This window comes from Electrophorus electricus, chromosome 2, assembly GCF_013358815.1.
Source record: "Electrophorus electricus isolate fEleEle1 chromosome 2, fEleEle1.pri, whole genome shotgun sequence".
In the NCBI taxonomy this organism is placed as follows: domain Eukaryota; kingdom Metazoa; phylum Chordata; class Actinopteri; order Gymnotiformes; family Gymnotidae; genus Electrophorus; species Electrophorus electricus.
Genome location: NC_049536.1, coordinates 8,056,565 through 8,084,557, shown reverse-complemented (window position 1 = coordinate 8,084,557; position 27,993 = coordinate 8,056,565). Strand labels below are relative to the sequence as shown.

At 40.3% G+C, this 27,993-nt stretch overlaps 3 protein-coding genes and 1 long non-coding RNA gene across 7 annotated transcripts; 1 reads left to right on the top strand and 3 right to left on the bottom strand.

Moving 5' to 3' along the window:
• Positions 1–79: 79 nt before the first annotated feature.
• Positions 80–12,619, bottom strand: slc7a10b (solute carrier family 7 member 10b). The gene is made up of 11 exons (XM_027000936.2): positions 12,431–12,619; positions 10,700–10,904; positions 10,041–10,192; positions 8,095–8,220; positions 7,667–7,820; positions 7,038–7,161; positions 6,376–6,479; positions 5,281–5,377; positions 4,977–5,126; positions 2,468–2,645; positions 80–1,798 (listed from the first exon to the last, which is right to left on the bottom strand). Exons 1-11 carry the CDS (start codon positions 12,588–12,590, stop codon positions 1,668–1,670), a joined length of 1,581 nt encoding a protein of 526 aa, XP_026856737.1. The 5' UTR covers positions 12,591–12,619; the 3' UTR covers positions 80–1,667.
• A 3,096-nt stretch (positions 12,620–15,715) lies between these two features.
• Positions 15,716–19,548, bottom strand: faap24 (FA core complex associated protein 24). The gene is made up of 4 exons (XM_027001037.2): positions 19,187–19,548; positions 18,915–19,054; positions 18,522–18,677; positions 15,716–16,376 (listed from the first exon to the last, which is right to left on the bottom strand). Exons 1-4 carry the CDS (start codon positions 19,293–19,295, stop codon positions 16,134–16,136), a joined length of 648 nt encoding a protein of 215 aa, XP_026856838.1. The 5' UTR covers positions 19,296–19,548; the 3' UTR covers positions 15,716–16,133.
• On the top strand, positions 18,964–25,766 carry bmb (brambleberry). 4 transcript variants are annotated; one of them, XM_035523651.1, is made up of 15 exons: positions 18,964–19,300; positions 19,580–19,726; positions 20,306–20,578; positions 21,415–21,543; positions 21,963–22,148; positions 22,438–22,660; positions 22,919–23,035; positions 23,173–23,352; positions 23,661–23,867; positions 23,960–24,113; positions 24,208–24,272; positions 24,515–24,636; positions 24,935–24,940; positions 25,184–25,284; positions 25,396–25,766. In XM_035523651.1, the coding sequence occupies exons 3-15, from the start codon at positions 20,321–20,323 to the stop codon at positions 25,529–25,531; spliced, it is 1,884 nt and encodes a 627-aa protein (XP_035379544.1). In that variant the 5' UTR covers positions 18,964–19,300; positions 19,580–19,726; positions 20,306–20,320; the 3' UTR covers positions 25,532–25,766. The 4 variants fall into 4 exon arrangements, with proteins under 4 accessions (XP_035379544.1, XP_026856837.2, XP_035379542.1 ...); XM_027001036.2 differs by lacking the exon at positions 24,935–24,940; XM_035523649.1 differs by having other exon boundaries at positions 25,184–25,766.
• On the bottom strand, positions 24,113–25,190 carry LOC113571856. The gene is made up of 3 exons (XR_003410033.2): positions 25,026–25,190; positions 24,501–24,659; positions 24,113–24,289 (listed from the first exon to the last, which is right to left on the bottom strand). It is a non-coding gene; the product is annotated as an uncharacterized LOC113571856 (long non-coding RNA).
• Positions 25,767–27,993: the final 2,227 nt, after the last annotated feature.

Sequence of the window (27,993 nt, the reverse complement as noted above, 5' to 3'; positions counted from 1 at the left end):
TGGTGTGTAAGAATGGCACATTTCTTTTTACAGAACAAACCACAGAATTGTGCAGTAAATGGTTATATGAATTCGCGTTACTCATACTTTATTAACTGTGCTAACTGTTAAATCATCTCATCACTTACAAAAACATTAAGGATCAGTAAACATCTAGGTACAGTTAAAATTAAACATCTCTTCCACTGAAAATAAACTTTACAAATAATTTACAGTTTCACATGTCATTTTTAGCCATTGCAAAATGAATCCTTTAAAACTCTGCATAGGCAAATAGGAGCAAGACGAAAAAAAGTACAACTTAACGGTAACTAACAAAGTGCAATAATGTCCCTTGATTTCTGTGTAGAGTGTTGTACCTCTACATTATTTTGTTTATTATGTACTTGATCAAGACGTGTAAAACAATTGGCTACATTTATTACTATCCAGTCCAGGGTCCCTGCAAATTATTTACAGCAAATCGACTACAGGTGGTCTTGGCCCATGCTGGAGAAAAGGCCATGAGCTAATATTTAAGTATAGCTGATAAAGCTTTCTGTTGTTGCTGAAACCATACTGTGAAAGGGTACTGACAGCAGGATGTACATAACAGCTCAGACATACTTACATTAGAATAGAACAACACTGATAATTTTTTAAATTAGCAATGTGCAATAGTTAGTGCAGTTTGTTTCCACAGCTGCCCAGGAATGAGATACAGAGAGGTTTAAGTTTTTGTGCAGAGAACTATGATCTCAATGAAACTATTTGAAAGTACTCCTAAAAATGAAACACATATTAGAAAATAAACATAATAAAAAATTGATACAAAATTAGATTGAGTTCTTAACCACTTTAAAAAAAACAAAAACAAAAAACAACAACAACAAAAAACAATGATTTTATAAGGAGTAAGATGCAGTTTGTCATGCACCCTCATCTGTTACTGAAATGCATACTTGATCAGATAGTAATAGTGGTTGTCACTGAATTATGATTCTGAGTTCATTCACAAGACTGAAAATGCATCCCTGAACTCCAGATTTTAAGAGCTGGATTAAAGAGGTAACGGACGCGGACCGTGCGGGACTTTTAGCACCTCACGCAAGTCTTGTATACTTCACCAAATGCCACTTAATAAATACTCTGATCACTAATCCTTATTTGTCCCAAATTTATGTATGCCTTCAAGATCTTATTGAGCAAGCAGTTACCACTGTAAAGCATGTAATAAAAAGGCAATCTGGACATAATTCTTAATATAAAGAATTACAGTGACCATAAATCAGAGTATTATAATCCCAGTTATACGGTACTTCTGAAGAATTGATTTCAGTATATACACAGTAAAACATAGTTTAAAGGTAATGGGAAACATTTACATAAATCAAATAACTGATTAGAAACATTTAATATATATTTACAAGTACATCTATAAAGCATTGGAAATCTATTTTAAACGTTAACATACACATGACATTATTTTGCATGAAATGGTGCAAACACAAAAGGGGAGAAAAACATTGTGCAAGGCCCATGAATTAACACATGGACATTCGCATTTGAAAACTAACCCAAGAATCATACTCCAGGGCTTTAAAACAAGGGGCACTCACATAACCCACCATCCACCTACCCAAGAAGCATGAAATGTTTGTTCTCTTAAACAGACAAAAATATAAAGGTTAGACAGGGCCAGCAGCTGTGCTTGTGACAGAAGACTTGTCATTCCATTTTGATGATGTTGTGGCTTCAGTGGGGTCAATATGGGGGAAAACCACAAAAAACACTCTCTGACCCAGATATGTGGCCCACTCTGTAACAAAGATAACAGACCTGATCATGTGTACTAGCTGTGAACACCTCTAAAGTCATATAAAACAATTAATTCTATTGAGGGAATTCAGATTTTTTTCCCCCAGAATTATATTTTGCAATAATGTTCAGTTTTCACTCGGGATCTACAACTGAATTAATGTCCAAGCTGAAATTTCCAAATTGCTGTATTTTTACATTAGAATGCATGCATCTTTACATGTAACCTGCAAAGACAAACACGTAACATGTAACAGCGAGCTACACAGTTATTGTTTTTTTTGTGTCCTACAGCACTTTAGACTTGAAATGGCTTGGAGTTCAAATGTAGGGTACCAGGTTTACTTAAAAGGTTTTTTGTCCACATGAGGTAAATGATTCAGAAGTAGCTTCACATTTGTACATGCTTAAGAAGTTTAGTTAGGCCAGGAAATATACAAGTGTGCATTACAGGTGTACTGGAACTGTAAAATACTTACAGATTAAGATTTACAGATTAAAAAGATAATGTAGACTTTAAATGTAGACTTAGTCTTAGACTATGTACTTAACATTCCAATGAAGAGCTTTCCATCTTATAGTTTATAGCTCTTATAAGCTCCTTTGTTGCCAAGTCAGTCTACTTTAGGTCATTGCTTTCCCAGTCAAATACATCATTCTTTTAACTTACCAGTGAAGTCATAGACACACTTTGGTTTGTTTTTCCAATACACAACCAGAAAGTACACAGGCACCCCAGTGAGCATAATGACCAGTCCCACGCCACACACCACAGGCTCCGAGTGCAGGCTGAAGCCCAGCAACAGTGCCCAGAACATCAGGTAGCACAAAGGCACCAGCAGACTCACCTTTGGAAAGGAAAGGAGAAGAGCCGAAGCGGTGAGAAGCAATCAGAGTAAGGACTGTAAGGATTTCTTCATAAAGAACATTTAAAATCAAAGTGCTGTATAAGGCTGATCCATACACTTAAGATACACCAATAACAGCACAACATATATCTTGATGGACAAATAATCAAGCAGAACTGCAGAGTTCAGAATGCCAACTGCCACAAATAGGTTTTCAATCTCATTTCAAACATGTGGACGGAGGGGGCAGATCTGATATGTAATGGCAGTCTGTTCCATAGTCTTGGTCCTGCAGTTTCCACTGAGCTTCAGATGAGACTGTGGAACGGCCAAGAGCAGCTGTATTAGGGGCTTGGAAGAAGAATAGGGTTGGGGTAACTTTTTAATATAAAAAGGAACAGCTCCATTTAAAGCCTTAAAAATGCCTAAAAGATCTGAGGATAAAATTAGGGTGTGACCTGTGTCTATCTCTGCCCCTGTGAGCAATCTGCTGTTGTGTTTTGCACCAACTGTAAATAAGCCAAAGAGGTTCTGTTGTCACCTATGTCATGTACATGTACTATGTGCAAATGCATGTATAACCTTCACCAAATCCTGGAGGGTTAGAAATGACTTAATTTGGAAAATTTAATAAAGATGGTATAAACTATTTTTGACAACAGAAGTAATTTGCTTGTCAAATTTAACCAAAGAGAAATTCCCAAACATTAACTGCAAATGTTTTGTGGCAAAGATAAGACCTGATCATCATCGATTCTAATTTTCCATTTCTGTCTGTTTGTAAAAGTGTGTTCAGTGGCGCTATAAAGTGTATGCAGCACTGGAGGCATTCATGTTCAACACTGCATTGTTTCATCTTGTAGAAGTAGAACTAATACTAGTAGTTTATTTTGGTCCTTATTAAAACATTTCCACAATGAATACATACATAAAAACAAATACTTAATAAGGCCTTAAATTCATAAAAAAGACAAAACCAAAAAGATTGACTAAAAAGGCTGAAGCTATAGCCTATTTTCCCTACCTTTTTAACCTGTCATATTCTAATATGCAATCCTATCGTTACTAGATTTCGACTTTACAAAGACAAAACAAAAACACAACTAAAAATAAGAAGTGTCATACACAGTGATGCTGCTAACTTGCTTTTGTGTTTTTTACCACCTTATTTTTATCCTCTTTTATCTGCAAAGTGAACTGCCATTTTAATTATGTCACAACTATTCAACAAGTTTATCCCTTTGACAGGTATACATGTATTTTTTTATACTTGCCCTTCCCTTGATTTTGTAAACATATCTATTCTCCTGAGTTGGTGCTGGCTCTCTCTAATATCAAACAACCTCTGGGTATAGTTGGGAAGTCATTTATTTGATGCTTTTTACTTTATTTGTGCAGAACTAAGGTCAACTAGATCACAGAATTTGAAAGCATGCATATTAATAAGTAGTGTGCTGGTTGATTCATAGTAATCTATTCTATTTACAATTCTTGAAGTTTTCTTCTGTAGTAGGAAAATTAGATTAGTGTTGGTTTTGTATGTTTCTGCCTACATCTCCACAGAGAACAATACAGCATATACAGTGAACTCTGATTCAGTATATCTTTGGTTTTATATATATTATTACAATGGTTTTAGACATTTTTGTTTTTAATTTTTTATGTACATTTTCCAACATAATTTAGGATTATTATAGCCAGAAATGTATTTTCATATATTCTTTCTGTTTCAACATTTTCATTTAGATTTTTTATTTGCAGATTACCAAATATTACAAACTTTGTTTAACTTAAATGTAATAACTTGGGCATTTCTTTATGTTCACTTCCTTTCCACTGAATTCAGAAGTGGATTTCTGGGTCAATGTAATTTTGAATTTCATATATTTTGTGCTCTGCGTGGTCAAAAGATTTAAGGTTCAAATTTAAAGTTCATTTACAAATCCCTGCAGAAAAATGAAAACAGCAAAAGTGATTTATATTTATAACAGTGAAGACAGACATCTATTCTCTAATTATAGACCAGTTTCTGTGCTTTCCCAGCTTTCAAAAAAATTTTGAAAAATTATTTGTGCACAGGCTTGATAATGTGTAGTCTGTATAAACATTCATCTTGTTAATATCTACAGACTCCTCCACATGAATGTCTCTGAATAGTCATCATCAAGATCTGTCATTTACTTAAATAGCAGTCCAATGTAGGTTGAATACTAATTTATTTTTCTGTTTTATGTTGTATACTCATATGTCTAATCCTCCCACAAGTTCATAGCTACAAGACACAAAAGAGCCCAAAATTTTATGAGTGGTTACATATTTGTTTGATGATACCTTGATAGGTCTGTACAGATTTGGCTTCTTCCATCTGTAATACAGCAAGCCAGCAATGGTGACTCCGTAAGAGAGGTAGTTGATGAAGGATACATAGTTTATAAGATTGTGTGTTTCACCAATGCACAATATTACAATTGTTGCAGTGCACTGCAAAGATAAAAAATAAAAGTGAGGATCAGAGACGGAATTAGTTGCAAATGGAGAAATCTATGGACAGTTAGAAGGAAACTCTGAGAATATTAAGTATGTATTAAATGTATTAAATTTTGATATGGGAGAAGATAGTCATATAGGAACCTACACAGACAAGCAGGGCAGGGATGGGGGTGCAGCTCTTAAAGTGAATCATAGCCAGTAGGCTGGGTAAGTGTCCTTCTCTCGCACCAGAGAAACAAAGTCTGAGGGTGCACCAACACAAGCACACAGAAACATTAGAAACACACACATATGCACACACACACACACACACACACACACACACACACACACACACACACACGCACACATGCGTGCACACAAACAGAAAACAACATAAAAATGATTAGGATGCAATATGAGTCATCAGTGTGGATGCTGGAGGGGCATGTAGCCCATTTTGGAGGTTGCGGTCTCTTTAAGGAGAGAGTTTAAAAGCTTTTTGTGAGAGAGACACACGACACACACGACACAATTGGCATGCCTGGATTTTACCTACTACGGATAACCCTGCTTTTGGAGTGAAGTTGTGTATGTAGGGCTATGTTAGATTAGAGACCAGCCCTAGCTTGTTGTGTCATTTGTAGCCTAGACTTAACTTTACGGTCATTTTTTCTTCAAGCACTAGCAGGTGAAGGGGGGGTGATCATCACTGTTTTTATTCTCTCTGAATATGAAAATGATGGATTTTGCATTTTAATTTACCACCATGTTCAACAGTACAAATGATGGCTCAGCAGCTGATTCTGAATCAGCACCCTGACTGAACATATTGGTTCAGGTCACTAAGCAAGGCCCACTTCTACTGATTGTGAATCATTAAATGTCCAGAAGAGGGCAGCAGAACCTTCTACTACAAGAGTGCCAAATGTCGGAGTTTATCTCCAAGACACCTGATCATAAAAATGAGATTGATTAACTAAATGAGGGGTGTTGGAATATACTTGGAACTAAATTCTTCAGGGCTGCAGCTCTCCTGTATTAGGAAAATTGTAATATTCAGCCATAGGTTTTCTATGGCTGTCTTTCTCAACCTTGTCTCCATTGAAACTCTAGGTGGTCCACATTTGTGCACAATACTATCTCCCAAATCACCACAACCAGCAATCAAAGACACTGAATCTTTGTTAGGTAATTCCAACATTCCAACAATTCCAACCAAAATGAAGGAGTGAAAAAATCATGGGAGGGTTGGGTTGACCTGGATGAGGTGAAGAGGTAGCCATTAATGCCTCCGAAGGTGGACAGGGCCACAGAGATGGGCATGAGGGTGGAGAACATTCCAAGCAGTTTCTCTCCAAATGTCTGTTGGATATAACAGGTCAGAATGTAGAGAACCCCCAAATATTTCACTTGCCATAAATAATGAAACTGCAAAATTAGCAGCTATATTAAACTTTACAGTGTTAGACTACTGATATCATATAAAATTTGACCATTTCTTAGTATCCTAATATAGAGGAGTGAAAACACCATAAACAGCATGTAGTAGTGGGAGTACTCCAAAACACTGTTCTATCTGAGCTGAACTTAAAAGTGCATGTTTCATGTGAGCTGCTAGGTACCCAAATGAGCAGAGAGACATGGGTGTGTACGTACACCAGAGGGAGAGAGACATGGGTGTGTACGTACACCAGAGGGAGAGAGACATGGGTGTGTACGTACACCAGAGGGAGAGAGACATGGGTGTGTACGTACACCAGAGGGAGAAAGACATGGGTGTGTACGTACACCAGAGGGAGAGAGACATGGTTGTGTACGTACACCAGAGGGAGAGAGACATGGGTGTGTACGTACACCAGAGGGAGAGAGACATGGGTGTGTACGTACACCAGAGGGAGAGAGACATGGGTGTGTACTTACAACAGCCACAGCATTGGAGGCCAGCAGCTCCTCTGGAGACATGGAGGAGAAGTAGGCAATATTGGTGAGTGTGTACACACAAGTCACCAGGGGAATGGAGATGTAAATAGCACGTGGAAGGTTCCTAATGAAACAATAGATATGTATGAAACACTACTGTGCTGAATGGAAGATTTGTTAATAGCATACATGTAACTAAAATAACCTAGATGTAAAAAAGATAAACATGATAGCAGCCATTTACAGCTGGTTATGTGTTGTACCATTTAAGGCATAGGGCTTCAGCTGGAAGCATAAAATCAGGAGGCGGTATATGTCAAACAGAAGTCTGCATTATTCTTAAGTCAAAGAGCTAAAAAAGCAGCGTTTGAGGCTGTCAGACAAGCCTTCATCCAGTATTCCTGCCCACTGCCACCAATAGAATTCCACCGTTCTAGGCAGCTGCACCTGAGAATATGATTTGTAAAAGTACATAGCCCCCCTGTGAAGTTGTAGCACTAAACCATTGCCAGCAGTGAAAAGTTACATATTTGAAGGTGACATACAATCACAGCTTTAGGGCCTTGCATTTCAAATATAATTATGAACACATTGTTATGTAGGTGACATATAAGGAACTAAACCCTTACCTCCTGGGGTCCACCACCTCTTCTGTGACATAGTTGAGGAAGTTCCAGCCACTAAAGGCAAAGGAGGCCTGAAGGAAGGCCAGCGCAATCTGCCCCACGGATGGAGTCTTATAGAACTCAAATGCTACCTGTGGAGTAAGGCCCTCGTAGTCACCTATGGAGAAGGGCAGATGCATCCTTCTTTACAATTAACTGTCTAGAGAATACTTACAAAGAAAAGGATTACCCTAGATTACCCTGTATAAAACCTTATGCTGTGAACAGAGCTCAGGGCTGCTTTTACACTAATGAGCATTATGTCAAATACAAATATAGACCTGATATTAGGTTGATGTGGACTTTGTTGTTTAACTGATGACTTTAAAATGGAAAACTGGGACATGCTAAGTACTAAATTGTCTTGGTCCAGGTGAGGATGATGCCCTCACCTTTATAGATCTGAAGCAGTCCTACAGCTATGATGAGGCCCAGAGCCAGAAGCTTCCCCACAGTGAAGATATCTTGGATACGTGTGGCCAGACGCACGCTGAAGCAGTTCACCCATGTCAGAAATACTACAAATACAGCACCAAGCACACATGCATGCACACACACACACAGATTAACCACAGGCATTAAGAATCACCAAGGTATTAAGAACGTCGCTCAGTGGTTAAAGTACTTGACTTGTAAGTGGAAGGTAGCTAGTTCAAGCCCAACCACTGCCAAGTTGCCACTGTTGGGCCCCTGAGCAAGGCCCTTAACCTTGAATTGCACTCTGTCATAATTGTAAGTTGCTTTGGATAAATGTATCAGGTAACTGTAACGCTAAGAATCAGAAGTGGGTCAAACTGTAACTTATTCTGCAAGTAATGCATAATGATGTAGCCATATTTCAATGAGGACTGTGAGTAGGTTGCTTAGCCTGCAATGCTTTTGGATACAATGCCAAAGCACTCCAGTGAAACCAGCAGAGTCTTTGGAGCAGGGTGGCTGTTGATGTGGATTCCCAAAACAACATCAACATGGGAATGCTGAGGAAAACAGGAGAGGAATTGGAATTCTGTCGACCCATCCATCACCGTCCCCATCTCCTTCTTCTCCCTGCAGTTTCCCTTTCCTTCCGTGAAAATAAGGTTGCCCCTGTTAACCCCAACTAACAAATTGCTTCCCGTTGTAACAGAACAAAAACCAAAAGCGACGAGCAGGTCCGTGAAAAGCTGGAGCGCCTCACTCTTCTTCAGACCTCTTCTTGTGCTGAACTCCCAAAACAAGAGTGAATAATGAGAGCTAATGCAATAATCACACACTGTGGGCCTGGCCGTCTCCTGCGACGTGCAGTCAAGTGCCATGGGCTCCCTGCCCTGCTGTTGGTGCTTCTGTGCCCCTCTAAGCACTCTGTCTTGTCAGGGCTGAGAAGCCACATGAATAGCCCTCCATCACATTTACATCTGTCTTGCTACTTCTGTTGGTGCTGTTTTGCATTTCAGTATTTACAGCTTCACGGGGGGCTGAAGGCAGCTCACGTTTCCATGCACCAAATGCACTGCCACATTTTCGTGGTGGGTAGCTGCTGTATTTGTGGGAAGGCGTTTCCAAAGAACTGACATTTCCAAAGGATGCGCAGCCAAGAAAAGCGAGATTTACTCTTAAGTGCTACGCAGCTTCTTTAACACAGCTGTGTTAATGAGCCAAACCCATCACCACCTGTGATGCTCCTTTCTATGTGTATCAGTATAGAAGAAAGAGTACAATACTATGGTATTTAATCAAAACAACTTTATTCTGTATAATGCCTGTAAGAGCCTAATATTATTATATATTGTTTGAGTTCCTACATCAAGTGCTTAGAATATACTGCAATTGATTTGAATGGGTCACATATCTCAGCAGACCATGAAACTATACAGCCTCTCTGTGCCGTTCAGAAGAATTCCCTCATGCGTCTTTTAGAGCAGCCCAGGAACAGCATGCATATTTTACAATGAAATTACTACCCTATTAAATAAGTGAAAATGGTCTCTGATAAAAATTCTAGCGCACACACACACGCACGTGCACGCACGCGCACGCACACACACACACACACACACACACACACGCACGGACGCACACACACACACACACAGACACATACACACACACACGCACACGCACGCACGCGCACACACACACACACGCACACACACACGGATACGAACGCACACACACGCACGCACGCACACACGCGCGCACACAGCCTCTATGGTCTAAAACAAGCAAGTCCTACGCAATATTAACATGACGTCTAAAAACAAGGAGCCAGAAAGGGAAAGCTGTAGCCACAGTGAACAGAAATGGAGCGGTGCAATTTGAAAGAGGACAAATAAAGAAAACAAGGAATGGATGTACTCACATATGCAGGTCGCGGAGAGCATTCGCGTGGCCATATATGGAGGGACACAGTTAGGAAAGGCAGGCTGCAGGACATAGTTGGAGAAGGTGAGGGCTATGACAGCCAGAGTGGTGGGGTACATGATTAGCACTGCACTCCACAACAGCAGGAACCTGGATTGGTGTAGGGCAAGGGGTCGGGAGAGAGTTTTGTGGCTATGAATTAAAAAGTTAATTAAACTGTGATGCATTTTTAATAGTTGATGATTTTTATACTGTCTCAGTTATGGCAAATCTTTGACTGGAACAGTTAGAGCACCAGACTAAAAAGGACTCCTGTAAGAAGGAGCAGCGTAATAGCTGCAGTCTGGAAGAAAGACTGCTTCCGCACAACTCCTCTCTACACAGCGCTGTTCTCTGGGACAGGTTTCCACATCCCTCCCTGTTCTCCTTGTTCTCCAAGACTCCTACACTACACTCTCAGACCTTCAGCAAAAGTGTCCCTCTGGAGCAAAGCTAAAGTGTGTAATGGTATTGCACTTTTCACTGTGTAATACGAGATACCATATGAAGTTTGTAGGCCAAGAGTGCTAATTTGTACTAAAATGTTTTGAAATCCAAAACTTGATCCCGGGTCTTCACTTATTCCGTGAGGTTATCTCAATGTGACACTAGACTCACCCGACAAGGTCCCCAAAAATCTCTGTGACATATGAGTAGTCGCCGCCTGACTTGGGGATAGTGACGCCAAGTTCAGCATAACAGAGGGAGCCAAGCGCAGCTATGCAGCCTCCTAACATCCATACCACCAGAGCCAACCCAACAGAACCTGAGTGCTCGAGAACGCCTTTAGGAGAGATGAAGATTCCAGATCCTATGATGTTACCTGCAGAGAAAGAAACCAGTGAAAACAGAAACACAGAAACAGAAAATGGTGGTATTACACAGTATTTTTTTTTTTTCAATATAAACAGTATAAATACACTCGACACCTGGAAATCCACAGGAATACACAGAAATACAGCATTTTTAGTTATTTAGAAGAGATTTTGAGATTTGCCTTTGTCAGAAACAATAGTTTAATGCTATGTCTAAAGTCAGATAGATTACATGAGCTCGGCACATGTACAGTAAATAATTTTAGTGTACATAATGTAACTTTTCTCATGGTTGTAAGTTTTCATTGAGCTCGCTGAGTACATGATGGATCATAGAATACAAAGATAAAATTCAGTTGTAAAATCAAAATTATATTATAAACCTTAAAGTAACTATCAGCGAGCAAGGTTATATATAGTTATATTCTTATTTTTACTTTTTTGTGGAAGATCATTTTTTAAGACTGCTATGGCTGAGTTCTCTCATATTTCCTGCTTGGAAGGCTGCGCTGACTGCAATGTATTTCTATTCCAGATCTAACCTATTCCCAGACTTTGCAAACGACAGAAAGGAACATATAAGACAGGGTCCCCTGGAGCGTACTCCATCCCTCCAACACAGGAAATGGTCATTGTGATAGAATCGGATTACTCCCTAGTCCGCACCGAGCTGCGCCAAATCAACTAAGTGGCAGCATCAGGATTACATAACAGCGCGAATAACTCCATTCCTCCACTCTCTCGAAAGACTAACCGTCGATAAACACAGGCATCATGTGAGTAAACTAGGTCCTGTAAATCGTACACGATATGGCCCCATTTCAGATTCACGAAAAGACACGAAATGTTTCCTACTTTCCAAGGAAAGTATATGAAAGAATCCGAAAGGCACAGCAACTCCTCTATGATGTTCCTCATGTACTAATGCGCGTCTAACACATTAAAGTTTTGCTGAATTTCAGGTTGTCAGAAAGGCGAATAAAGGCTTTTGTCCTCATCAGTAAAAGGAATTTTAGAGCCTGTGCTCCAGTGGTTATCTAAGATTTCCACTACTCTATAAATCAAATATTTACCTATAATTATACGTCAGTTGATTTAATAAAGCAGTGTTCATCTTAACGGAAGGTAATCTCCAAGGATAAATTGGATGATACGCTCAAAAGCCGGTTCTTTAAACCCACTAAAATTAGAAACGCATAAAACAAACTAACATGAACTGGCAAAAAATAAAACTAGGTTTGGTTTACATAGTTAGGATTTCCTTACAATTTAAGTAAAAGGGTCTATCAAAATGATGAAATGCACAAAACCTCCTTCTAAATGAACGTTCCAAACTTTTGTGTGTGTGTGTGTGTGTGTGTGTGTGTATATATATATATATATATATATATATATATATATATTCTTTCTCTTTCTCTCTCTCTCTCTCTCTCTCTCTCTCTCTCTGTCACACACACACACACACACACACACACACACACACACACTTCGGTGTAAAACTTTGTGCTCATAAGCCAGTTGTGTCGCAACTCACCAATAATAATAGTGCAAGCGCTCAGTAGTCCTATTTCTTTTTTGAGTGTCACTCGCTCGGGAATCGTGTCGCGCTTTACCTCCCTGTCTGTCGTTATGCTCTGCTGAGCCTCTGGCTCTGGCTTGGCGCAGACACTTCTTTTCCGCTCTGCTCCATCCATTTCAGTTACCCTACGAAAAGCAAACTCAGATCCCTCTCTTGAACTCCCTTCAGTGCATTGATGCACAATTAAAAGACCGCGCAGGCGCAGCATCCGTCGCTGTCCAGGACGGAATGCTAACTACTCCACAGGAGTGACCGAACTACTTGACTGTTCTATCAGGGAAATGGCATGTGATTAATTCAGAGCTGAATAGTGTGTGTTTAAGATTTATTTTCTAATTGACTCACTCATTTTAAAGGTTTATTAAATTCTTTATTAAACTCTTTATCCTCGTGGGATAGCGCTAATCTGTAGAGACGTTCGGGTAGCAGCACTTGAAACGGAGCTAGTCGTGTCTCAACCAAGGTCTCTAGCAACCTAATACAGGAATAGCAATTTCAACTGCCACTCTGTGACTTAAAAAACATTACATGTATGTTACACTGCACGTCGACCAGATACTCAAAATGAAATAATACAAACAATCTTCTATTGCCCCAATATTAAAGTTAGCTCTAACCATCCAAAATATCTAATACTGAGGATGGGAAACCATACAGGCCAAAAGAAAAAAGCATGGAGACATCCCAGCACCATTAGGACACATGAGCATGGAGACATCCCAGCACCATTAGGACACATGAGCATAGAGATATCCCAGCACCACTTGGACACGCGAGCATGGAGACATCCCAGCACCACTAGGACAGACGGGCATCCTCATGCCCCTATTCATCCTGAAAGGATCCCTGGCGTGGAATTTAGGAAGTCAAGTTGTGAATTTGTGCTCTGGCTTTTCCCCTGCTAACAACACTGATAGCACAATAAAGGGCCCTGGATGCAGCTGATTCCAGCCAGCGAGCCTGTAAAAAGGGGAGCTGCTTTGTAAGCCGGCAGGAAGGCCAAAACACTGCCAGCAGTGTGCGGCACTTAAAGGAAGAAGTCGAGCAGAAAACCAATACATCACAAGCGCCACCAAGGAAATACAGGGCAAAGGGGACAGAAATTGAGGGGAAGACAGACTGAGGGAGTAATTGAGAGAGTGAGGGCAGACTTACCAAACGCCCTCTGACTGGCTTTGAGGCTATGACACCACCCTTCAGGTTAGAAGTTAGTAATTAAATATTACAATAACTTGAACCATATGTATTCTACATTTTGAAACAGACACCAATGCAGCATCTATTGGCAAATTTCACTTCACTTATACATGAGACATGAATTGCAATCGGAGTTACTGCAGACCCAACATATGAAATTAAACCTTACATCACGGGAAAATACTTCAAATTTGAATATCTACTCCGCATTTTTTTTTTAAATCAACGACTGCCATATTCCAAATTTAAAATAAGTAATGATATCAGTGGTGCCATCTGGTGGTGAGAGAATCCACTTATGTCCAATTACATGTTGAATTTGTCTTGGTGATTGTACACCAACATACCAAACTGACATACTGGACTATATACAGATATAGACAGTGTACTCAGAATTAGGGAATAAAATCAAAACCTTTTTTTTTTTTAAACAGACATAATAAAATGGGTATGAAAAGGACCATTGAATATGTATGTGTGAGCTAGGTCTGAAGAACCATTTATTGTAGTCATGCGTTTATTACTGAGTGAATGGGTGCTTCTGATTCTGTGTTGGTGTTTGGATTATTTCTTTGAGGTGGAGGAGCTAACTGGTTATGTGCGAGGTGAGGGTGGACTCTGATAGCAGTGTACAACTGGATTATCAGAGCCTGTGGCAGGTTGCATTTTTTTTTCCAGGTGCCTTAGAAAGAACATCCTCCATCGAGCTCACTCTCTGGTGAAGTCTCCATTCCCCTCCCATCTCGGGTCCCTGGTGGGGCCCTGGAACGTGAATGACTCCAGAGTCAAAACCACAGAGCCCTTTATGTTGAGGGGGACTTTGGAGGGAGCCCTCCAATTAAATGTCTACAACCACCTCAGCAGTCCTTAGGATATTGAGCTTCAGTTGGTTGTAACTGCATCTAGGTACCAGCTGATTTGTTTTCCTTTTATTTGGGTAAACTAAACTCTGTTTGTGTTTAAAGGCCAACCCTGGTGGGGTCATTTGTAAACAATAGGATTTTCACAGATGATTAATTGGAGGTACAATCGTTGGGGTAAGAGCCCACAGCTTTGAGGTGCACCAGTGCTAAGAGTCAGAGGGTCAGATGTATGTCTTCCCAGCCACACCTGCTGTGCCCTGTCTGTTAGGAAGTCTGTGATTCACTGACTTGAAGTCACTCATTTATCAATTGAGCATTATCTGTGGGGCACTACTGCCTCACAGTTCCAGTGATCAGGGTTCGATTTCCAGATTGGCTGCGGTCTGTGTGGGTTTCATCTAGTTACCCTGGTTTCTTCCTACATTACAACGATGTGCATTAGATTGATTGGTGTCTCTAAATTGACATGAGTGGGTGCGCAGGTGCAATGTGATGGACTGGTGTCCTGTCAAGGGTTGTTTTCCTCTTTGTTCCCTGTTCTAACAAACTTGGATTGGATTAAGAGGTTTAGAAGCTAAATGAATGAATGAAAAGTGAACATAATAGGTATTGATTTGTTCAACAAAAACTAACCAACTCACTAACTAAATAAATAAATACATTAAATGTGCTGTGTTCTATCTATGCATCCTGTGTTCTGCTTCCCTGCCTCGATCAGGAAGTTGTCAAAATGGTGCCAACACCTGGGAACCGGACACGGAGTCTTCCCTGTTCTTAAAGATTATACCAGTCATCAAAATGTTTCACAAATTTAAATAGTTGGATTCAGTAATACTTTTTTACACTGAAATCTGTTTTTAGACTTTTTCTGTGATTTTGAGGTAATATGGCAATTCAATTTTACATTAAGTATGTTTCTTATTTATAAAGGCTATTATACTTAAAATATGTACAAACATATTTCTAAAGTTTACAATGTATTTTGTCTATATTTGGACTCAGCAACATCCCTTTTCAGTGTCCAGCAAGTCTGCCAATATAGACAGGACCCACTTTCCTTGGAACTGTTTTCCATACTATACACACTATAATCACATCATGCAAGTATATGGAAGAAACAAACAAAGAAGAACCAACAACTACCCCAACAAACAACCAAACAAACAAGAGTGGGTGACTATTGTACATTGTACCAAACAAAAAGCACCAATGCTTTTTTAATAATCAATGGGTCAAAACATTTTCTGAAACTGTACCACTCCAGATGTCAATGAGAAATCACAGGTGAAAAGTAAATAAAATTATGAGCTATACATTTAAATAGATATTTAATACAATGAAAAGCAAACAAAATGATCTAACAAATAAGCATGTAATTTATTCTAATTATATTTTGTACAACTTTTGAATTCAAATTACGTTTATGCAGCTTGACTTTCTTGCTAATCTAAATTATTCTTATAAAAATCAGCAAAAAAACATTAAACACAAGTTTGGATGGCTGTATTCTGATATCGGAGCGCTTGGCTTGCAGCAGGTTAAAGAGTTTGAGCTAAAAAGTCCTTGTGAAAGTCTGCACAGTAGAATGTCGTGTAGTGTCAGCTGAGCTGATTATGGAAAAAACCCCAGATTTGCTGAGCAGTGGCCTGCCCCACAACAGACTCCAGCTGCTGGGCTGAGAGGTTGCAGATCTGATGGATGCTGGAGAACTGCTGGAGCAGAGCCATGGCCTTTACTTTGCCGACCCCAGGGATCTGCTGCACTAGGTTCAACACCACCGGGTCTAAGAGTCTGCATGCACTTCTTCTGCGAAAAGGGTTTTCCTTGCTCTCTCCATGGACCTATGCAGGATCACAAACGGTTGTCATGTTATATGGCAGCTACATACACAGAGTACAAGATTAATTCCTGATGCATGTGCCAGTCCTGTATTTTGTAAAGGAAGCTAAAATACTGTCAATGTTTTATAATAGAATATCATAGAATTTAGTAGCTAAAATGTCACACATCGTGACAGCTTTAAGCTCAAATCTTTATGACAGCTAGTTGACACACACAAGCTACCGTAAACATACAGACAGACGCACAGACACCTCCTGTCTCTCATGCTGCGGCTGTTCAAAATGTCAGTCTGCTAATAATTAATAGTTCTTCTGACATGTACCAGCCCTTTGAGTAGTGTGTTACCTTCCAAAGTACTGTAACGAAGTTGGAAATGTCAGTTGTGACACCTCTTTTCGCTATATTTTAATATCAAGATGTTAGCTCATACCTTGCCCTGAGCTGTCATTCTGAGCTAGTCAGCAAGGCTGTAGTTCATAATGTCCTACTTTATTAAAATGACATAAGAGACTGGCAGTTTGAATGGAGCTCTAGATTCACATGCTGTCAGCTGTCTGGTTTTTATTTTATTATAGACCCATACTAGGTTAGTAATGGGAGAAATGAACGGAAGTGTGTTGAACACTCCAAACCAATTAGAATCCTCACAGGAGAAACAGTGGTTTAGGAATAGCTCGAAGCATGAGAAAGGCCAGAACGACCAGGCCTTTCTGGTAGCTAGGAAAGCTTCTTTCTAAGTTAGTGAGAGTGAGAGAGATTTTGTGGTTTGATTTACTGGCACTTACAACTATTTACACACGAACAATGGCCATTTTATTAGACACCCATCTAGTAAAATTGTTGCACAGAAATCTTGGTCCATGTGGACAGGATAGCTTCATGCAGCTGCCACAAATTAGATGGCGGTACTGCTCGGAATAGCCTATTCTACATGGTCTATAGGATTAAAGACCTAGGGACTGTGAAGGCCTGCCATGAAGAGATGCCATCCTGCCCTGAAGAGATGAACTTGGTCAGCCACAATGCTTAGGTAAGCCATACTGTCCAAACATCCAACCACAGGTATCAAAGGACCCAGGTTGTGCCAAGAAATCATTCCCCACATCATCTCTCCACCCTCACCATCCTGAACTGTTGACACCTGTCAGGAAGGGCTCATCGATTCATGCTGCTTGCACCAAATTCTGACCTGGAGTCTTGCCTTTCTGTTTCCCTTAGAGGTCAAAGGCAGCTGAACTGGTTGTCTCCTGTTACAACCCATCCGTGCTAAGGAAGAACGAGTTGTGTGTTTAGACACATGAGATGGAGCAGCAGTGTTATATTCTGCTGCTGTTTACTTGACTGTGCACCACCTGTTTGTCAGACTGCTTCGACAGCCTACTCTGACCCCTTTAAGCCTTTCATCAACAAGTTGTTTATGTCCACAGGCTCCCCTTTCACAGGATCTTTTCCCCAGTCACAACATTCTCGGTATACACTGGAAAATGATCCACGATGCAAGAATGGCCGTTGTTGAAATACTGGCCCCAGCTAGGCTATCATTGAAGACCATGTGCATTTTATTTATTGACAGGTATTATTTGGTCGATTGATAAGGTTATTGGAGTATTTAATTTATAGTACCACATCTCTATTAATTAAAGCATATTAACTTACAAAATAGCTCAATGCACTTTACACTTTCAATGGAGCAGATCGCTCCATGTATTTGAATTTCCCCACTACTGTGTGTGACATCAGGTCATGTATGAAACCCAGGTTCTGAAACACAGGAACTGTTTGAATCAATTGATTCATTGTGTTCAAACAGTTTGAGCAATTCTGAGTAACCATCACTAGGTTAGCTAATTATACTTAAAAGCATCCTTAAATGCATCATCAGCTGGTAACCCTAGGGATAACAGTATTTAGAATGCTTTTTATGGAAATAACCTAAAATACACATTACAACATGTCTCATAGTGGTAAAATAGATGGGTCTGGGTATACATTTCAGAAGTGTTATTAATCTTCTAGTACTTGAGCCTAGTTCTTTTTCACTTTTTTTTAATGTAGATAATCTGTGATATATAACATAAATTCATAAATTGATCATAAAATACGCTGGATATCTTAAGTGCACATGTATAATGCCAGTGACTCACCATCTGTGAAATGAGCTGGGCTGCTTCAACAGGACTGGCGACAGCAAGCAGGGTTAAACCCAGCTCCAGTACCACAAACCTCTGCAGGCCACTGAAATACTGCTCACTGAGACGAGTCTTCTCCACTAGAACAACCCCATGGAAGTTGCTATTGGCCTTTGACAAAGTATAAAAAAAATTAAAAGTAACATGCATCTTGTTAAGAGTTTAAAAAAAAGGTAAATTATCATAGATTCATGAGGTGTAATAAATAACACTAATAAGGAATAAGCATTAAATATGGTTAAGAACAGGAATTACACCATTACTGATTAGGAAATATACATTTAATAATTAACTTACATATAACATACGGTTCTAACTTAAATTTGTTTTTAAAAGGGTAAAGCTCACATTTCTGAATCGGACAATCTTTCTTTTGTAGTCATTCCCTGCCACCACGTCACTCTCTGACACATACAGGATACAACTTTTGTTGCTGAGGTGCAGATCAACAACACCAAGCTCTTCCTCAAATATCGCTTTCACAACCCCTGGAACAAAGGTGGGAACCGTGAGCAAGTCTTTAGTTTCTTACAACATCTTAAGACAACGCAAGGACAACTAATGAGATGGCGTGAAAGCTTTGTATCATTGTTGCTCCTCCGCTATGGTAACCATGCCACCTTTAAAATGGTGCGCTAACGTAGAGCCTCTCCACTTGGCGCTGAGGATGACATGCCCATATGGCGGGACGGCACTAACGACGACTGCAGGTGAAGGCTTTGAATCCATCGCAAGTAAGTTTTTGTTTTTTACATTTCATCTAGTACAGACATATTCGTTAATGCAGAGACGTTAAATAATGCCTCTCTGACAAATAATAACCAGCTAGCTACACAGCTAAGTGCATGAATCCAGAAGGTTAGCGTTAGCTACTTCTGTCAAATGAAAACGACTGGACGACCACGACAAGAGTATAGACGAGTTAAATCTCGCGCCAGCTAAACCCGAACTGTCTCGCGAGATTTCTACCACGCCGCTGATGTTCACTGGTTGGTCCCTTTTCTTTTAAATAGTTGAACAGTAGCGGGGCAGTCTTGTTCAGACAGAATCATGCCCAGCGTGGAATTAACTAACTACTGTTGATGATCCAATCACAGTGTTTTAGGATTAGGATTATACGGCAAAGGAGGGTTTCCTGAAGAGCTTTTGAAAAGTCACTGGTGAGTATGTTAAGCGCATTTTATTTGACAGAAACTTAAAAGTTGTGCTTAATTATTATATATATATATATATATATATATTTATTAATTTTTTTTTTTATTATTATTTATTTATTTATTTATTTTTTTCAAAGGAACATGGTCTGTCTAATGTTCTGTCTGTTGGTGAAGACTCGTATATAATTTATGAGCGGAGTGTTAACACACGGTGATGTTCAGTGATTCTAGTCACCTGTGAAGATCCATGCCCAGACTTGTTTGGGCGAGGGAACCTGAATCTCATTTTTCAGTTTAAACGGCAAGTGTGTCAAGTTAAATCAATTGACGGACTAAATCAGTTCAAAGATATGAACACAGTTCTCAAACTAGACTCAAGTACTCCTAATGTTTCGTTATAGCATTGCTGTTTGTGCAAAAACTCGTATGAAATAATTCCCCTCGTACGTACGCTTGCAACCTCGAAAGTAGAAAAGGCAGAATTTGTCCTGTCGCCGCCATTGTTTTTCTGTGTCCGCTCCTCCGCTCCCCTTGTTATCTTTTCCTTTTTCTCTCTGAAATCCAATCTTCTTCCCTGTCCAGCTCTTTTAGGGTGAAATGTTTCAGAGGGGTGAGGTGCCCTGGATGCTGCTGCTGATGTGCCTGCTGGGTAATCAGCGGAGTATAGCTGAGGCTTTCTTTGAATGGCTGAAGAAGGCTGCACCTACACCAGCCTCTATGCCCCCAGCTTCTGCCACTGCCTCATCTGTTCTGCACGGCGAGGTCCCATCTTTTGAAATGAGTGTTGCGGATGAGAAGTTTTTATCTGTGGCTAAACAGATGGATCTCAGCCCTCTTGACAGCTGCCACCTTAAGGTAACTGCATGATGGAAGAGGCCATGGAAGGTGTTTATACCCTCATCCAAATGTGCATAAAACTACTCGAGTTTCTTTAGCAGCCTGCATGCATTTTCACCTTGAAATATAGAAACATCACAAGGGAGCACTTTACAACATGGGGTACACCTGGTCTTGTAAAATCACCTGCTATCCCTTAGCTATTATACATCATGTGGAGCAGTAATCACATCAACTGTCATGAGATCACTTCTTTTGTCATTATTGATCCATCACCCTGTTTAACACTTGCAATTATGTATGGTTGTTTTAAATGGCATCCCTGTTATAATTCTATTTTACTGAAGCTCATGTCCCACATGATTTATTTATTTTTTAAAAATCTTTAATTTTTTTTGTTCAGCGAGGTTCTGATTCTGTAGTTCTGCAAGATGTAGCTTTATGGTATTTAGCGGTTGTAAACCTGTCTAACACTTGCTTTTAATTTAATTTTTCCTCTTTGTTGAAGCAGTGTGTTTTCATTTGGCATATACCGTTGTGTATTTTGAGAATGTTCCCCATGATGCAGTATTTTGCAGTTTCTATCACCAATGTGCTTAATTTTAATACTAACTACTTTGTCCCTCTAGAAACCCATGCCTCTTACTGCTTTAAAAAACACAAAATTCTATATGTCGGGCCTCTTTTATAGCTGACAAATTGGAAATTGACAGTCTTCTAATATGATAATTTTTTTGTAACTGCCTTTCAGTCTTTGTGATTTTAGCTGTTGGTCTTTTGAGGTGTGTATTTTGTCCTTGTATATTTTCCACCAGAATATAAAGCATTGGCCACTGTGTGCTCTCTCTTCACAGGTTATTACTCAGCTCAAGGCTACCTGCAATGGCCTAACGGAAGAACAGCTGGCCAAACTGGGTGTGGCTCTGTTTAACTGCCAGTCAGAAGTGGAGGGTCGCGGGACTTACCTTTGCACTGAGGAAATGGTATAGGCCACAGAAAAATGAAACATTTCAAGTTGTTACATTTGTTTATAGCATTTAGCAGATACTCTTAGCCAGAGCAAAGTGCTTTGTTGTCTACTCAGGAAAGGATCCCTAGCTACTATAAATGGCTTCATCAACCATGAGTCTCAGAAAACAGACCCACTCATGTGGTAACATGGAGTTGTGTTTAATGGGCATCATCCCAACAAGACCGAATGCCGCCATGACTGGCCGTAGAAAGGCTTAAGCCAGGTCCAGTGTAATGGCTACAAGAGAGCATATGCGTTTAAAGCATGAGTGCTGATGTTTGCCCACTCATGTCCAGTGTCAGTTTATATAAAAGACAAAACTCTACATTTATTGCATGTGGTTCCTGAAGTGACTACGGATTCAGCTTTTCTTTTTTTTCTTTTTTGCAGTCCATTAAAGAGTGTACAGCGGATATGGATTCAGACACATGGAATGCGTATCACATTGTCAGCAACCGAGCACGCGCCGTGTGTTATGCCACACGCCAGCAGCACTTCCGCCGACAGGCAGAGCTTACCGTCAATGCTCTTATCTCCACGGCAACAAGCCAGCTTGATGCTATGAAAGATTTGAAGGTTCGCTAGCATATCTTGTGACTTGTGCCCTTGTATTATTCTTAGTGTGGTAAGTTGGTATATGGTGATTTTTTTTTTGGAAGGTTGAGCAGTGACAGTCAAGTGGACAAAGTGTTTGATGCTTGAGAAATTGGCTTAGTTACTCCACACATGATGCCCTACCAGAAAAATGTAAGAGAAGTTATCCAGATGGTGTAATGGCAGCTATATACCAGGATGAAAGGGTCTTAAATTATTAGTGGAGAAGATGAACTTCCAAATGCCATAAAATGAAAGTATGTATGTGTAGGAGGGGCAGCGTGAGCTGCGGGACCTGACTGCGTCATCACTGGACAGGCTGTTGGATGGTCACAGTACCCTGCAGCTCCAGCAGGGGGCACTAAAGGAGGGCCAGGAGCAGCTGGATGCTTCGATCACCACCAATCTGCAGAGGCTGGCACAGGAGAGAGCCCTCATCAGCACCGGGCAGCAGCTGGTGGCACAGCTGATACAGGGCATTACCCAGAGAATGGGTCGGTTACATGACCGTGAATGCAAATTGAGCACTCTTGAGTGTGTGTGTGTGGGGGGTGGGGGTGCAGATTGTGGTTTCTATCTATCTATTTATTTATTTATTTATTTCTGAATGGCCATTTAAGATTCTTTTAGTCATTGTTCATTAAGATCTGAAGAAGTCTGCTTATGTTGGTTTTAAATTTAGATTTAAATGCACAATTGAGATTTTAATATCTGACTTCACATGTCCTTGTGTCCTTCTATTACATACTCAGAGAATGTTAGTGAGCAGTTAAAGGGTCAAGGTACAGATGTGCAAGAAGGACATCGGGCCATTCTGGATGACCTTGCTGAAGTCCGAGGGCGTGCCCAGGAGATCTACAGTAAAATGGGTAAATGCCAATCTGTGTGGAGTGTTCACAGCATCACCTGAGGCTATATTGTTGTCATTTATGTTTCGTCATCCTCGTGGTGCTAGGGTGTATGTAGTGTGGAGTGTTTGACCACCTGTAATGCTGATGTGTTTCAGAGCTCAGTTTGAATGGTGTTCTGCAGCAGCAAAACACAACAGTGCAGTTCTACGGTGAGTTGATTGGGAAGCTGGAGCGCATGAATACCACTCTGGGATATCTGCTGACACACTTGGACAGCATGCAGAACCGAATAGAGGATCGACTGAGTATGATCCAGGGATACCTGGGGTGGGCAGGTACATCACACACCCAACCCTACTGATTTTAGCATTTATTTTTTTTATTTATTTGTTTTACAGCATGGTCATGTGGTAGGATCCAAGTCATTGGATAAATCCCACCTTCTCTGTGACGGCTGCATATTTGTCTTTCTCCTAACAAGAAACTTTCTAAAGTGGCGCACTTCTTTACACAGAAGTGCTGAATGAAGGCAATCCTGCTTATACTGAAAATGGAAGGCTTGATGCCAGTTTACTGGAATTAGCATTATCGGCTGGTCTTGGAGGTGAAAAGGTTATTTCATAATGCCCCTTTGCTTCCTCAGGTCTGAGCCTGCATGCCGTGTGGACGTGTGTGATGCATGCTGGGTATTTCCTGTTCGCCGCAGTGTTGCTGTCCTTCCTGCAGTGTCCCACTTTCTCCCGCATGTCTCTGCTCATCACCGTACCCGTCAACGCCATCGCCGAAGTCAACCAGCAGTCGGCCTTGGACCTGGTCACACTTTCGCTGCTCCTCGTCACGCTCTCCCTGGGTTAGTCCTCATGGGGCTGTAGGATGCTTCCTCTGAAGCTAACACGGCCTTGTGTTTGCGTGTCTGAACGCTGACCTCTCACTTGTGCACAGGTCACTGGTTCGTGCTGCGGTTGTTGTGGATGCTGTCCAAGCTGAAGAGCCAGAAGTGTTGTCCTGCTCCTCTTCCTCTGGCTCCTGCCATGGAGACCCATGAACAGCCCCCCGACACTGCCTGTGGCCCGGTGATGTCCTCCACCCCTCGAGAGTGAGTCTTGCCCCTGGGGGAGATCTGCTTGGAGCCTGAGCTGGGCATGGATGCCACGGTCCTCACCACAATGACTACTTTTGTCTGTTTTTAGAGCTGACCTGGAATGTGATTTGGAATCTGAGGTGCCATATCTTGGTCAGGACAGCTTTATGACGGGTGTGTTCTCAGACTGACTGACTCGCACGTTCCAAGTTTGTCATGTGAACAGAAAGTCAGACAGTTGTACATATGAAATGTTGGTCAGTGTACACACAATGTAAACACTGCTAACAGCTAACACACACGCATGCACAGATGCATTTCTCTGAATGATTGTGCATGGCAGGTGGGTGCATGTGCGCCTGCACACGCACACTTGTCTGTGTTCACATGCTCGTCACTTACTCTGCATTATGTAGGTGACCCCTGCATGGTGGCTTTGTCTCCATCTGGCGCTGTTCCACCCAGACATGGACGTATCTCTCTAGGCACCCCCAGCCATTCTACACCCAGACTCAAGACTCGACATGGCCATGGTGGAGTGAGTACAAAAGTCTCCTTGTTCTAAAACATGTTGTATAAGGTACTACTTGAGTGTTTGTTTATTTCCCTTAAAAACCTTAAAGAATAATTGAAATGTGCATTTAAAAATATGGCAATGGGCAAACATTAAAATGTTTAGCATGGAAAATTTTTAGTTTAATTTATTTGATACCAAGATGGATTAAGAATTATAATTTACTAAAAATTCGGATTCTTAGCAGCTCTTCACAATATTTGCTTGATGCTACTTCACAGAAATGATTTTTATAAATCTGTATTTCTGTGAATTATGTCAGATGCTGGTAAGACAAGATCTGAAGATTATAATAGAATATTTTTAATTACACTATTTCAGGTATGGTGTGGTGTTTTGTTGTTGTTTTTTACCTCATTGTGGTGATTTTCTTGTGGTGGCTTTATTTTCTTTGTCACTTAACTTTTCATTAATGTCTGACACAATTGAGCAAGGTCAGTAACGATGTGTAAAGACAAGGAAAGGAATCCCATTCAGCTGCACTCTAGGCTTTGTGCATTTTAATTGGCAGGTTGTTCTGGAGCGTGTTCCCCAGAGGCACCTGGGAGGTGTCTTGGATGCAGTGAGCCAATCACTTGGTGCCAGTCCCAGTCAATCAGTCATAAGCAACAGGTATGACTTCAGTGTCGTGCTAATTTGTGTGCAGTCGTGTTTAAAGGTCTTGCTTACTGCAGCACACTACTTCTTGTGTATGTTGGACTGTGCTGATTCTCCTTCCAACAGTTCACTCTCAGGTCGTCCTCTGTGTAGTGGCACTACAAGGCTTGGGCAGCCGTGTAAGAAGAGGGCGTTGGCAGGTCAGGACTTCTGCAGGGTCCATGAGGGAGGGCATAACTCTTACAGTCGCATCACAAACTGATCAGCTCCGTACTGCTACTTGTATCACCACTGAGCACATTAACTTGGTGTTTTTATCTAGCGTTACCACTTGTAATCTTTTGGTTTTGTTTTACTATTTTGTAATGGCTGTTTTTATTCATTCTTACTGTCAATCTAAAGATTAAAATAAAATGTATTTATAATAAATTATTATAAAATAACGATTGAAGATTGGTATGTGTTGGGTATTTCCATTCATAAATTAAGATGGGCATTAAATATATTTACCTTGTTTCATAGTGTCCTAAAGACTTGAGGGCAGAGTGCATGTTATGTTAGAATTTAGGCTCTATGCCCAGTTGGATGTTGTAAATATTGAAGTGTTGGGTGTCTTAACTTCGTTCTGTAAGCAAGCAATGAACAGTTGTGGAATAATAGACAATCGATGCCAGAAATGATTTAATGCAAAGCAGCTTCAGGAAAGCACTAAACTGTCCATTTATAATTAACCTAACACTAACCTGAGGTCGTATAACACATGCTATGTATTTGTGTTCAGCCAAATGGGTTCTATGCCCCATCAAAGGATGGCATAGTACTGTTTATTTTTCTTTAGTTTAGGAGCATGCCTTAGAAAGAAATGCTTTAAAAAAAATCTTTTATTCTTAAATTTGGCACATTGGGTAATTCAGATTTTAACAGATTACTGTCTGAAACAAAACACTGAAGCCCTCACAAAAAACAGTTAATCCTTTAAACACAGCAGAATGCATATTTGTGTAGATTCACAAGAATTGATTAAAAGAATGTGGTCGAATGTAACAAAAGAATAAAACCCTCCTCCCTCTTAAAAGAATTATGTAAAAGATACAAATGTGTTTCCACATCGGTACTGGCTCTCAGAAGAAAAACAATGGAATGTGGAAATTCTCTCATTTCAGATCCATCTGATCTATAAGAAGAAAGTGATTGATTTACTTAAGACAAATATGGAGAAAATCACCATCAGTAGTAACAATCTCTAAAGTCTCACCTTTATTCTCCTCCATGTGTGGATGTTGTACTGTTAGAAGAGAGGAATGTCATGTAATTCACATATCAATCCATTGAAAAGTGAAAATTTCAGTTGAAATTTAAATTGACGCACTATTAATCTCTGCTTCAAGGTTCACAGCCCCAGCACAAACATTGTCCTCAAAAGTGGGTTGATTAAGGATGCCTCCTTCATTTCTTATGTTTATAAGATTGTCTCCCACTTCAAAAAGAAAAAACATTAATTTATTTTGTGAATTTGCAGCTATTACAGTGAATATATCAAATAATCTACAATGAAACAAATACCATTTTGTTCCCTTTGCTGAACATTGTCTGCTCCTCCCGTGGGTGTCATCGGTGGACCTCGTATTGAAGAAAATAAATACAGGAAATGCCAGTATAGAAAAATGTTTACTTCTCATTGTGGTATAACAATCATCTGGTCAGGATAAGATGGACATGCAATACTCAAGTTATATTTGCTTTTCCAACATTCTAGATAAATTAGTACAGCGAGATGGACAATTTCCTCACCTTTGTAACTGAACGTATGTTTAACATCTCCTTGAACTCTGTTGTTTAACACAACTGGAGCATTCACCACGCCACCTCTAGCTTCTATATTTACAGCTATCAGACAAAATTCCCACAGGTCAAAAACAAGAAGTTCTAGTTTAAATGGAAAGAGCTCAGAAATAGCTTGGGAGGTTTTACCTAGATTTTTCAGATTATGAGGTGGTCCGCCAGACATGTCTTCAGAATGTTGCAATGCTACTTTAAATAGCTGCCAAAAGATATGCAAAGCGTAGTTTTACAGTATACAAGCAGGCACTTGAAACGCTAAGGTATATATCACAAAGGAATCGCATATACTAAAGAAGTATGGCCTGATTTTTTTTTAAATATCGTTAAATAGTGCAACTAGACTAAACTAACTTCCTTGCTCAGCTTCTCTGTTTCTGGATCACGATTGTTACTCTACTTCCTTTGCACTTCAATATAGTTCCGGTTCATACAAAATGATTAAATAAACAGCAATATGATTTTTTTTACTTATTGCTTTTCAGTATTAAGATCTATCAAAAGTGGACTGTATAAACTTACAACGCTTCAATCACACTTCTCTGCCTTCTGGAAAATGTCGATGTGGCAACGTTGCACATCCTGACGATAGAAATGAGCGAATACCAGGAAACGTTGTAGTTCAAGTTTGTGGTCTAGGCCAGCCCATTACTGCCTCCACCTTGCATGGTTGCATACGTACGCTGCCTTTGCAGATGACATATCCCAAGAAACTCACCCCTTTGCGATGAAACTCACATTTCTCTAGTTTGCAGTAGAGGTGGTTCTGTAGGAGGGTGCGGAGGACAGCCCGTACGTCACGCACATGTTGGTCCAGGGAGGAGGAACAGATCAGGATGTCGTCGATATATGCGACGACAGATCTACCAAGAACTCTCGCAGGAC

Excerpts from the sequence above, each read along its gene's own strand:
- slc7a10b (XM_027000936.2), bottom strand. The coding sequence starts at position 12,590 with ATGGATGGAGCAGAGCGGAAAAGAAGTGTCTGCGCCAAGCCAGAGCCA. Across the intron at positions 10,905-12,430 it reads CGCTTGCACTATTATTATTG|GTAACATCATAGGATCTGGA; the intron begins GTGAGTTGCGAC and ends CTTTCTCTGCAG. Across the intron at positions 10,193-10,699 it reads ATTTTTGGGGACCTTGTCGG|GTTCCTGCTGTTGTGGAGTG; the intron begins GTGAGTCTAGTG and ends ACACCAATCCAG.
- bmb (XM_035523649.1), top strand. The coding sequence starts at position 20,321 with ATGTTTCAGAGGGGTGAGGTGCCCTGGATGCTGCTGCTGATGTGCCTG. Across the intron at positions 22,149-22,437 it reads ATGCTATGAAAGATTTGAAG|GAGGGGCAGCGTGAGCTGCG; the intron begins GTTCGCTAGCAT and ends ATGTATGTGTAG. Across the intron at positions 23,036-23,172 it reads GGAGATCTACAGTAAAATGG|AGCTCAGTTTGAATGGTGTT; the intron begins GTAAATGCCAAT and ends GATGTGTTTCAG.
- faap24 (XM_027001037.2), bottom strand. The coding sequence starts at position 19,295 with ATGGATTCAAAGCCTTCACCTGCAGTCGTCGTTAGTGCCGTCCCGCCA. Across the intron at positions 18,678-18,914 it reads AGATTGTCCGATTCAGAAAT|GCCAATAGCAACTTCCATGG; the intron begins GTGAGCTTTACC and ends ACTTTGTCAAAG. Across the intron at positions 16,377-18,521 it reads CCCAGCTCATTTCACAGATG|GTCCATGGAGAGAGCAAGGA; the intron begins GTGAGTCACTGG and ends GATCCTGCATAG.